This window comes from Thalassophryne amazonica, chromosome 2 (assembly GCF_902500255.1).
Source record: "Thalassophryne amazonica chromosome 2, fThaAma1.1, whole genome shotgun sequence".
Taxonomy (NCBI): Eukaryota; Metazoa; Chordata; class Actinopteri; order Batrachoidiformes; family Batrachoididae; genus Thalassophryne; species Thalassophryne amazonica.
In genome coordinates this window covers 115,473,664-115,486,105 of record NC_047104.1, presented here as the reverse complement: position 1 = coordinate 115,486,105, position 12,442 = coordinate 115,473,664, and the positions used below count along the sequence as shown (strand labels likewise).

The window sequence follows — 12,442 nt, the reverse complement described above, 5'->3', positions numbered from 1 at the left end:
AGATATAATATTTCATATATGGTATTAATTCTGAATATGAAAAGAAACAAGAACAACATCTAACAGCTAATGAAAAATCAATCATAAGCTTACGGACCCCTGAGTCTTTAAACTTTTCAGAGCAAGCTCCTGCTGCATAGGACCACTTGGTCTTTTGGCTAGTTGGGCTGGACAACTCATCATCTTGTCTCTCAAGGTTGAGACAAACCTTGAGGAATGACCCTCCGCCATCAATGCCAACCTTGACAAAATATCTGGTCAGGGGATGGTAACCTCTAATTTGGCGGAGATGGGCAATAAGACCAATAAGGTTGTTACAATAGACAACAGTTCTATTGACCTTTCTGCCTCCAGCCCTCTCCTCCTTTAATGAGGAATCCATTTCACATGTCCCCAAAGTGAAATACTGCTCTAGGGACTTGTCTGCTGCTCTGAGCGTGTCCATAGCTCCAGGTTCAAAGAAATCTTGCCCTTTCCAAGATCGAATCATCTTCGCAGTTTGCTCAGTTTGCTTCTGTGACATATTGTTCAAAGTCATCAAACGCTGGAGCTCTGAAGCTGGAACACTTTCATCCTGAAAAAGGGATTTTCTGGCTCGGGACGGACCAGGTATGGGGATATTTGTTGGCAAGCCACTTGTGGCAAGCTTAATGGAGGAAGAGTCTTTAGGCGCACCATCTATTTTTTGCCTAATGAGGCAGAAGTAGCCATTTCTGCACCTCTTGGATCTTGAAGCATGACATCTTGCAGATTCTCCCTCCTATCAGAAATACCACAAGGTTGTGGATGTTGGATTCCTTTGCCAATCACCTGCCTACAGCGTTTGCAGATTTTGACTGGCTTAGGTGTGGCTAACCTTTTTGGAGCTGGCAAAGGTGGCCTTCCAACAGGAAAAGGCCCTTGCTTGGTTTTGCCACCAATTTTATGGCCTTCTTGACCAGGATTCGCTCTAGCAATCATGCAAATACTGCATGGACAACCCTGCAAATCTTTAAGTTCAGTGACTCCTCCAAACGTTCTTGTCAGAACTGGAAAGTTCAAAGTTGAAAAATCAACTAGATCATCCAGAACAGCAGGCTTTCCCTTGTCTTTATCCAAGAGGATGTTTCTGCAGCAGGTACAATGATAGCAGTCATGTATGAGCCTTTCTTAAAGCAGACAAGGCAAACAAAAGATCTATTGACATCATGACTTTTTGCTGGAGGCATGTTGAGTTCAGCTAAAGTCACTATTTATCTCACCTTCACAAAAAAGAACCAATTGCTTTTGAAAGAGCTGATAATTTATTTTTGGATATACCAAATGCTTTTGAAACAGTTGATCACAGCCCTAAAATCATAATTTTCATGTTTTAAATGCTCTTTGATTCCAAAATTTGCAATACTGCGCTTTTGCAAAGACCTCAAAATCACGTTATTTAGGCGAAAATAAACATAATTTTCAAAATGCAATTTCTTGAGAATCCCTCATCAAAAAAATTTATTGTTTTACATTTTTTTGATCCTCAGACAATGAACTTTAATTTGGCACATATCTTTTCTTCTGCACTTTTTTACTACCTTAACAGTACTTCGCAAGACCTGTGAGATGTGAAGACATCATGAAAAACTGTGGTTATACAACTAAATACTAGTTTAGTGATTCACAGGATTGCTAAAAAAGCAGTTTGAACATAATAGTTTTGAGTTTGTAGCGTCAACAGCAGATGCTACTATTATTGTGAACACCCCCTTTTCTACTTTTTTTTTTACTAATAGCCTAATTTCATAGCCTTAAGAATGTGCATATCGTGAATACTTGGTCTTGTTGGATTTGTGAGAATCTACTGAATCTACTGGTACCTTATTTCCCATGTAACAATAAGAAATATACTCAAAACCTGGATTAATCTTTTTAGTCACATAGCACTACTATTATTCTGAACACTACTGTATAGTATGATGTTGGACCCCCAAGAAATACTGCAAAATCAACCAGAATCTGAGAAGGTCTGTAACTCACCACCTTGGTGTGTATTGACAGAAATATTTGCCAGTGATCGAGGAACCACACCCAACCCAGAGACGCCATTCACGGCCTCAACATGGAAGGTGTAGTTGGCATGGACAGCAAAATCTAGTATCGCCACAGAGGTACCAGTTAGCCCGAGTGGCCGTGGAATGAAGCGCAGGTCGGGTTCACATGGTTCACACTGTACCACAACATTGTCAATATCACTGCCATCACAGCGTTGGCACAGGATGTTGTAAGTAATGTCCTTCCTGCCTCCTGTATCACTGGGGGGCATCCACTGCAGGAAGAGAGCTGTGTCATTGATCAGTGAGACCAGATTCCTGGGAGCCGAGGGGGGCCCTGAGGAGACATAGATGAAAACAACACAAATAACTGTTACTCCATTTCAAGATCAAACACATCATTTGGAGAGTAGTTGTTCCCAAATTGCCACAGCTTCTGGGATACAACATATTCAAATTGTAGCTACTTGACAATCTCTCAGAACATGAAAGCATTACAAGGCACAATTTCAAGGAAGTGCAGGGGAAAAGGCTGAAGTGGAGGTGGATTAAAGACAGCTTTGAAGAAAAGGGAGTTGAAAAAGGAGGAGGTGTGGAAAGGCTGACAAGTCACAACCCCACATATTAGTAGGAAAAGATGAAGAGAATAATTCTTTAGAGCTTCCTCACAACACAGCTCTACAGGAATCCAGAAAACAATTCAGGAATAACAACCTCTGCACTGAATCTTATTTGGAAAATGTACCCCCCCCCCCCCCCCCCCCATTTTTATTACTGCTGCCACTAACTCACACAATATATAGTGCATAAAACATAAAGCCATATATGTGACAGAAAACCAATATTTACCTCTGCAAATGGATTGTTTATTAGTTTGACAAATCCTATAAAGACATTTACCTTGTACCAGAATACAGTTTCATATATCTGTATTTCTGTTACCTTCATACACACACAAAACATGACCAATTTAAAGACCCACACATTTAAAATTTGGAGAGAATTTTTTTTGGTCACTTAATACATTATTGTCCTTTCTCCTTCACAGTAAAAAGCATGGGTTGTTTCACAAATTAAAGATGTAGCATCAGCAGTCTGCATTTTAAGTCAAGACTGTCTGTGAAACCTGCTCTAAATGGAAGATAGGTACAAAGTGACATATTGAGGTGATGGTCTGTGGTTAAGCAGTGGGCTTGAGACCAGTGGATCTTTGGTTCAAACCCCAGTTTGGTTAGAAAATCATTTAAGTGTTATGCTGCCTTTGTTTGCTGCACCTTGCTGCTGGTTCTGCCTCACTCCCCCTCCCTTACTGTGTCTGCTCGAGCCACCTGTGGAACTGATTGGATTCACCTGTTCACACTCATCAACCTCCTGTACAAATACCTCTTCTCTTCACGCTCTCAGATGCCGGAAACTACAGTTGCCTCCAAGTTTCCTCGGCCTCATCTCTACAGCATTTTCTGTTCCATGTTTCAACATTGTAAACTTAGTCTGTGTTTCTTGCGTCCTCAGTGCTCCTGGTTCCGTCAGCTTAATTGTGCCACCTGGTCCTGTTCTGAGTTGGTTCCAGACGAACTGTGTTTGGGTGTGATGTTCCTTTGCTCATTTTTACCGTTGTTTCATACATAACTTTAGTCAAGTAGCTGCCCCTCTCCATAAACTCACTTCTTCCAAGTCCAGTTTTCATTGGTCCACTGAAGCTGAACAAGTCTTTCAGTCCCTTACACATAGTTTTACCACCACTCCTGTCCTCATTCAACCCAATCCAGACCGCCAGTTCGTTGTGGAGGTCGACGCCTCCGACATTGGGATCGGGGCCATTCTCTCCCAGCTGGCTGAGGGCGACAATCTATTGCACCCTTGTGGTTTTTTTTCCCAGCGGCTCTCTCCCGCTGAGTGCAATTACGATCTTGGTGACTGGGAACTCTTGGCCATGAAGGAGACGCTGGAGGAGTGGAGACACTGGCTGGAAGCTACGTCAATTCCATTTGTTGTTTGGACTGATCATAAAAACAAAAAACCTGGCTTACATTCAAAATGCTGAGACTCAATTCCAGACAGGCCAGGTGGTTTTTATTTTTTGGCCGATTTAACGTCACCCTCATCTACAGACCTGGTTCCAAGAACATAAAACCCAATGTCTTGTCTTGCCAGTTTGCTCCTGAGGACTACTCCCCTACACCAGACTGCATCCTTCCCAGCCACATGGTTGTAGGCGCCCTCACCTGGGACATTGAGTAAGTCATCCGGGAGGCCCAAAGAACTCATCCTGACCCTGGAGGGGGACCTCCCGGCCACCTATTTGTGCTCCCCTCAGCCAGATCTGATGTCCTACAGTTTGTTCATTCCTCCAAATTCTCCTGTCATCCCGACATTCATAGACCATACACCTTGCTCAGCAGCATTTCTGGTGGCCATCTCTCCAAGCAGACACCCGTGAGTGTGTCAACGCCTGCGCCATCTGCGCCCAAAATAAATCTTCCCACCAACAGCCATCTGGTCTTCTTCATCCGCTTCCCACACCTGGTCGACCATGGTCCCACATCTGCCTATATTTCGTCACCGGATTGCCTCCATCAAGCTGAAACACATTCTTCCTCACCATCCTGGACCGGTTTTCAAAGGCAGCACACTTCCTGGCCCTGCCCAAGTTACCCTCAGCGCTGGAGACTGCAACCCTCCTGGTCCACCATGTTCCGGCTGCATGGCATCCCCCTGAACATCGTGTCGGACCGAGGACCCCAGTTTACATCTCAGGTCTGGAAGGCCTTCTGTGCTGCCTTTGGGGCTTTGGTCAGTCTCTCATCTGGATTCCATCCCCAGACCAACTGCAGGTGGAGCAGGCTAACCAGGAATTGGAAACCACCCTTCGCTGTGTCACATCTTCCCATCCATCTTCCTGGAGTACTCACCTGCCATGGGTGGAATATGCACATAATTCTCAGGTGAGCTCGGCCACCGCCCTGTCGCCCTTTGAGTGCTCTGTGGGTTATCAACCGCCTCTGTTCCCTGCTCAGGAATTGAACCTCTCAGTGCCTTGAGTCCAGGCCCATCTGCGGTGTTGTCAACGAGTCTGGCGGACCGCCCGCTCCACCCTTCTCCCGGACGAGGGAGAGGACTGGTTGCCATGCAGACCGGCATCGTTCCCGGCCTCCCCACTACCAGCCTGGCCAGGAGGTCTGGTTGTCCGCAAGGATGTGCCTTTTAAGGCAGCCGCCAAGAAGCTGGCTCCTTGGTACCTGGGTCCATTTGTTATCAATAAGGTTGTCAACCCTGCAGCTGTTAGGCTCAAATTGTGTTGTGTGTTGGGGGGGGGGGGGGTGTGGCTGGACATTTTGGTGTTCTTTTCTTTTCTTTGCTCTCCAGGTGGTATGAAAACTGATTTGTCTGTGGAGAAGGTGCTGGCTGAAGAGTCCTTCACCCTCATCAACATCATGTGCAGCACCTGTGGATGGTGCTCACATGCAACCTTAAAGACTTTCAGCTGAAGCAGATAATTAGATGGCGTTCTGCATTTAAGCCATGTGTGATTCAAGCAGAATTGCCGGGAACTCGACCTTGTGATGTTCGTTTGTGAGATGCTGAGGACCGCGCCTGGGTTTGACACATTGTGCCTGTGAAGCAGGAAGGGTGAGGGACACATGCTGTCAGCACACATCAGAGGTGATTAATTGTTTGACTACTTGTTGATAGTAACTTGGTATTTTGTTACGCAGTAGATTTGAATGTGATGAGAATTGTGCAGCTCGCTTCTCACTGCTGTGGCGTGCGGACAAGTGATCCTCCACCTGTTGTGAGAGGCTGCTCATTTGCATAAAGCTTAAAATACAGACCTGAATGTGCTGCTGATGGTGTGTGTCTTTTGAAGGATATTGGTTGTAACTGCTGACTTACCTCACCTCTTCTATCCTTCACAGAGAGTCGGTTTGTCGTGTCCACCTGGGGGGTGTTTGGTGGTAACAGTGAGTCCAGAAGCACCGGGCTTCGATCCTTTTGGGCGCTGGAGAGCATGCCAGCCTTCACTCCACCAGAATGACGCTGTTTTAGTTTCTACACTTTGTTTAGCACCAGAGGGTGACTCAATAAATTGTTTTTGTTATTGGAACCGCTTTCTGGTTATTTTAGCGCTGGGTTCCGTCAGACGCAGGTCCGCTCCTCAACCCGCGTCGACACATAACAAATTGCCTCGGACCCTCAGGATCCATCCTGTCTTCCACATGTCTTGTCTGAAACCAGTCTGTTCCAGCATCTTGTGCCCGCCTACCATTCCCCCCCTTCCGCCCGGACTGTGGATGGCCATCCTGCCTGGACGGTGAGCCGTATCCTTGATGTTCCTCGCCGGGGCTTCCAGTATATGGTGGACTGGGATGGGTATGGACCAGAGGGGCATTCCTGGGTCTCATGGGGCATTAATTTGGACCCCTCCCTCATCTCTGACTTCTATCGGGCTCATCCGGTTCGGCCTGGTAGGTCGCCTGGGGGCTCCCGTTGAAGGGGGGGAGGGGGTCCTGTTATGCTGCCTTTGTTTGCTGCACCTTGCTGCTGGTTCTGCCTCACTCCCCCTCCCTTCCTGTGTCTGCTGGAGCCACCTGTGGAACTGATTGGATTCACCTGTTCACACTCATCATCCTCCTGTACAAATACCTCTTCTCTTCACGCTCTCAGACGCTGGAAACTACAATGGTCTCCAGGTTTCCTCGGCCTCATCTCTGCAGCATTTTCTGTTCCATGTTTCAACGTTGTAAACTTACTCTGTTTCTTGTGTCCTTGTTTCTTGTTTTCCCCTAACATTAAGGGCCCTTAGGCAAGAGCCTTAATCCCCATCATTGTATTAAAAAAAATTGAGTCAACTTAAAAAATATAATGCAACCAGTTGTGAAAGGTCTTTAAATTGTTTCAACGTCAGGCTTGATAGTTTCTTCAAAGTAAGCCTTTGAGTTCACACAGAATAGGAGGTTAGTTTGACTCAACTTTGCATTACAACAAGCAACTCAAATTTTGTTCAGATAAAAAATTTGTTTTGAATGAACTAATAATCTTTATTTATTTATTTTTTCTTCACAGCAGCAGCTGCTGGCACTGTGTTCACTCGTGCATAAAATGTTGCACCGACATCATGCACGCTTGCCCGTTGGCGCAATGTTGCGTGGTGCACTCATACGAGCTCTACCGCTGTAAGTCACCCTAGAGGTGTACGTATTCGCACTATGTGTGAAGGGGCCTAAGTAAGGCCCTTTGCCTTTGCTTCTGTGGTCATGCGCAATGAGCAGAGGTGGGGCTTGGACGTGGAACCTTCCAAGCTGGAAATAAGTTCACTGAAACACTTGTCCAGTACATTATTTTACAACTTGTTTTTAGCATTTAAGAATGACAGACACAAATAGCTTAACTCAGTCAGTGACCCTTAATTGGAGTAAGTGGTTGAAGGTGAGCGAGTGAGTAAACTAGGCTATATGCCAGAAAGTAACTGCCCTGGAACGGTGCTTGTTAATAGTTGTTAATATTTGTGAGTGACTCCTGAGAGTAAAATAAAGCTGTAGTTTGGTGTGGTGACCAAGTGGTTAAGTGCATTTGTTTCCAGTGTGGAAGGTTCCGGGTTCAAACTCTTCCCACTGAACATGCAATATGGAATTGTGTCAGAAAGGGAATCTGGTGTGAAACTTGTGCCAAATCACTAGGCAGATCTGTGGAACACTTTTAAGTTAGGAGCCATGCAATGAAGTCATCTTGCTTTTCTGAGTAAGGTTATTAGTTCATTCAAAAGATAATTTTATCTGAACCAAATCTGAGCTGGGAGCTGTAATGGAAAGTTGAGTCAATGTAGTGGGTGTGTGAATGGGTGAATGCGAGGCATTACTGCAAAGCATTTTGAGATTCTGATATAGACTGAAAAGCACTATATAAATGTAGTCCATTTTCCATATTGCAGAAGTAAAGCTCAGGCCTGTTGGCTGTACAGACCATTCATCTTCTTTTCTTTATAACTGACAGGTGGTTAAGTAATATGAGCATATTTGGTTGGCAGCCAAGTGTGCATCAGGTCAGCAGCAGGTGTTTGAGTGCATGTGGCAGGCAACTGGAAGCCATTCAGTCAGGTTTGCTTTAAACCCTCTGAGGTATACAGACACATCCTGATCAACTTTTCATCATATTTTAATTAATACAGCAACAGAATGTCACAGAGATTTTGTAAGAACACTTTGTGAATCTACAACTTCTCAACTGTATTTTCTATCTTCCCTTGAGACAATATATCACTCAAAGCCAATTGTTGTGTGGGCCGCTGAAGAGGAGGTACTGCTGGCCCACCACCACCAGAGGGCGCCCTGTCTGGAGTGCGGGCTCCAGGCACCAGAGGGCGCTGCCGCCTCACAGGAGCAGCCAGGGTGACAGCTGTCACCCATCACCTGAGACGAGACAGCTGATATCCATCAACAGGGACGTATATCAGCAGGACGGCATCTCTACCTCATTGCCGAGATATCGCTCTACCAAGGAGGTAACGACTCAGCCAGTTACTCTATTCTAAGAGTTAATACTTTTTGCTTGTGCTCAAGGTCAGCTGAAGACAGTGTTGGACGTGACTAGATAAGTACTCACCTTCCAATCCTTCAGTGTTGTTTTTTGAGAAGAGGTAGAGGTGGTGTTTCCACCCTGTGTGTTGCTGGGTGCAGCCGCACCCACACCTGATTGTTTCTGTTCCTTGCCAGCAGTACCGGATCCGACGAGCGGAGGCAGTGGCCACCTGGGGTTCGGGACTTGGCGGGCTCCAGTATCCCCGGGGTTCGGTGGCAGAGGAAATCGGGTGGTTCCGGTTCGACTCGGACAGACGTCTCCTATCGTCGAGCCTGCCCACACGACACCTTTGGAATTCGGTACTGCTGTCTTTGTAATCTGTTGTGTTTGTTGTGTGAGTTCACAACAGTAAAACTTTGTGATTTGACTCTTTCTCCATTGTCCGTTCATTTGCGCCCCCTGTTGTGGGTCCGTGTCCTACACTTTCCCAACAGGATTATCTCGGCCAACGTCATGGATCCCAAGGGGCGTCAACCGGCTGTGAACGGCCAATGGAAGAACAGGACGCGCAGGCGTCCGCAGGAGGGGTAATCGGTGAGTGCAGTGGATCCTCACCGCTTTCACGACTCGGTTAGATTTAATGACCCGAGCGAATGTCCTCCTGAACCGCAGGGTGGAGGCTCTCGCCGCGCAGGTGGAAGACGCCCTCCGGGCGCCGCTGCGGCTCTCCCTCCCGTAGACCCTGTGCGTAACATTGACGTTCCACTGGTCGTTCAACGACCCATCCCACCTTCCCCGGAAGCATACATAAGCCCCCCAGAGCCGTACGGAGGCGTGTGGAGACGTGCGCGGATTTCCTTATGCAGTGTCGTCGTCTTCGCACAGGTCCAGTTATGTACGCGACTGATGCTAGCAAGGTAAGCTTATGTAATAACCTGCTTCGCAGCGAGGCACGCGCTTGGGCTACAGTGCTCTGGGAGCAAAAGTCACGGCTCCTTCAAACATATGATGGGTTTGTGAGGGAGTTCAGAACCGTGTTCGATCACCCCAATAGTGGAGAAACCGCTTCAACTGTGCTACTGTCGATGAGACAGGGGCGTTGGAGCGCAGCTGCCTATGCAGTCGACTTCCGCATCGCGGCTGCGAGGTCCGGCTGGAATAGCGCTGCCCTCCGCGCCGCCTTTGTAAACGGACTGTCATTGGTTCTGAAGGAGCACCTGGTGGCTAAGGACGAACCGCGGGATTTAGATGGGCTCATCGATCTTGTCATACGGTTAGACAACCGGTTAGAAGAATGTCGGCGGGAACGAGACAAAGGGCGTGGCCGGGCACGCGCCGTCCCTCTCCCTTCCGGTTCCGACCGCGCTCCGCCTTCCCCACGCTCCACGGCCCCTGCGCTCCGTGGGGCCACAGCTCCCCCTACTGACGAAGCTATGGACACGAGTAGGGCAACATTTAGGGCACCGACGCACAGAGGAGAGGGCCACGGAGCCTGTTTTGTTTGTGGTGCGATAGAGCACCATATGAGGGACTGCCCCGAGCGGTTCAACTCCAACGCCCCGCCCCTAGAGACTGGGCTAGGGGTGGGCTGAGACATTCACGTGGGACACACCCACATTGCCACACGACTCCCAGTCACGATCCTTTATGAGGACTCAACCCTGAAGGCCCCAGCACTGGTGGACACGGGCTCTGAGGGGAATATGTTGGACAGCAGATGGGCCAGGGAGATAGGGCTCCCTCTGGTGGCGCTTACCTCGCCTGTACAGGTTCGGGCACTAGATGGCTCCCTACTCCCTCCGATCACGCATAAGACACCACCTGTAACTCTGGTGGTGTCAGGAATCACCGGGAGGTGATCGAGTTTTTTGTGACTCAGGCCACCTCCCGTGTGGTTTTAGGATTTCCCTGGATGTTGAAGCACAATCCCGGATTGATTGGCCGTCCGGGGGTTAGTGGTTCAGTGGAGCGAGACCTGCCATTGGGTTGTGTCTAGGTTCCTCGGTTCCTCCCGGCTCCCGAGCTAAGGAGGAGGTCAGAGTCCCGCCCAATCTGGGGACGGTGCCGGTGGAGTACCACGACCTTGTCGACGTGTTCAGCAAGGATCTGGCTCTCACTCTTCCCCCTCACCGTCCGTATGATTGTGCCATTGATTTGGTTCCGGGCAGTGAGTTCCCGTCCAGTAGGCTGTACAACCTCTCACGGCCTGAGCGCGAATCAATGGAGACCTACATCCGGGACTCGTTAGCTGCCGGGTTGATCCGGAATTCCACCTCCCTGATGGGCGCAGGTTTCTTTTTTGTGGGCAAAAAAGATGGCGGACTTCGTCCATGCATTGATTATAGGGGGTTGAACGAGATCACGGTTCGCAACCGATACCCGTTGCCCCTGTTGGATTCGGTGTTCACACCCCTGCATGGAGCCCAGATTTTCACCAAGCTCGATCTTAGAAATGCGTACCACCTGGTTCGGATCCGGAAGGGAGACGAGTGGAAGACGGCATTTAACACCCCCTTAGGTCACTTTGAGTACCTGGTCATGCCGCTCGGTCTCACAAACGCTCCCGCGACTTTCCAAGCGTTGGTTAACAATGTCTTGCGGGATTTCCTGCACCGGTTCGTCTTCGTATACCTAGACGATATACTCATCTTTTCTCCGGACCCTGAGACTCATGTCCAGCATGTATGTCAGGTCCTGCAGCGGTTGTTGGAGAACCGGCTGTTTGTGAAGGGCGAGAAGTGTGAGTTCCACCGCACGTCTTTGTCCTTCTTGGGGTTCATCATCTCCTCCAACTCCGTCGCTCCTGATCCGGCCAAGGTTGCGGCGGTGAGAGACTGGCCCCAACCCACAAGCCGTAGGAAGTTGCAACAGTTCCTAGGCTTTGCTAATTCTACAGGAGGTTCATTAAGGGCTACAGTCAGGTAGTTAGCCCCCTGACAGCCCTGACCTCACCAAAAGTCCCCTTCACCTGGTCGGATCGTTGCGAAGCCGCGTTCAAGGAGTTGAAACGGCGCTTCTCGTCTGCACCTGTTCTGGTGCAGCCCGATCCTAGTCGCCAGTTAGTGGTTGAAGTGGACGCCTCGGACTCAGGGATAGGAGCCGTGCTGTCCCAGAGCGGGAAGACGATAAGGTCCTTCACCCGTGTGCCTATTTTCCCGCAGGTTGACCCCAGCCGAACGGAACTATGACGTCGGCAATCGAGAGCTCCTTGCGGTGAAAGAGGCCCTTGAGGAGTGGAGACATCTGTTGGAGGGAACGTCCGTGCCATTCACGGTTTTCACTGACCACCGGAAACCTGGAGTATATCAGGACCGCCCAAGCGGCTGAATCCCAGGCAAGCCCGCTGGTCACTGTTCTTCGGCCGTTTTGACTTCCGGATCACCTACCGTCCCGGGACCAAAAACCAGAGATCGGATGCCTTGTCCCGGGTACATGAAGATGAGGTCAAAACGGAGTCGTCGGATCCCCCGGATCCCATCATCCCAGAGTCCGCTATCGTGGCCGCCCTCACCTGGGACGTGGAGAAGACCGTCCGGGAGGCCCTGACACGAGACCCAGACCCCGGAACCGGACTGAAGAACAAACTCTACGTCCCACCAGAAGCCAGGGGCTGCAGTTCTGGACGTCTAGTCACGGTTCTAAGCTCTCCTGTCATCCTGGGGTGCGAAGACCGTGGCAGTCGTCCGGCAGCGCTTCTGGTGGGCGTCCCTGGAGGCCGACGTCCGGGGTTACATCCAGGCCTGTACCACCTGCGCCAGGGGCAAGGCCGACCACCGCAAGACATCGGGATTGCTACAGCCGCTGCCCGTGCCTCATCGCCCCTGGTCTCACATCGGCCTGGATTTTGTCACGGGCCTCCCGCCGTCCCAGGGAAACACCGTCGTCCTCACGATAGTGGACCAATTCTCCAA

At 49.3% G+C, this 12,442-nt stretch overlaps 1 protein-coding gene across 1 annotated transcript in view; it reads right to left on the bottom strand.

The window, feature by feature from the left end:
- LOC117529603 (ephrin type-A receptor 6-like) overlaps window positions 1-12,442 on the bottom strand; it is a 384,313-nt gene that overhangs the window by 106,909 nt on the left and 264,962 nt on the right. The window contains exon 8 of the mRNA XM_034192438.1: window positions 2,002-2,352. Coding sequence (XP_034048329.1) covers window positions 2,002-2,352 — 351 coding nt within the window. The remainder of the gene's footprint in view (window positions 1-2,001; window positions 2,353-12,442) is intronic.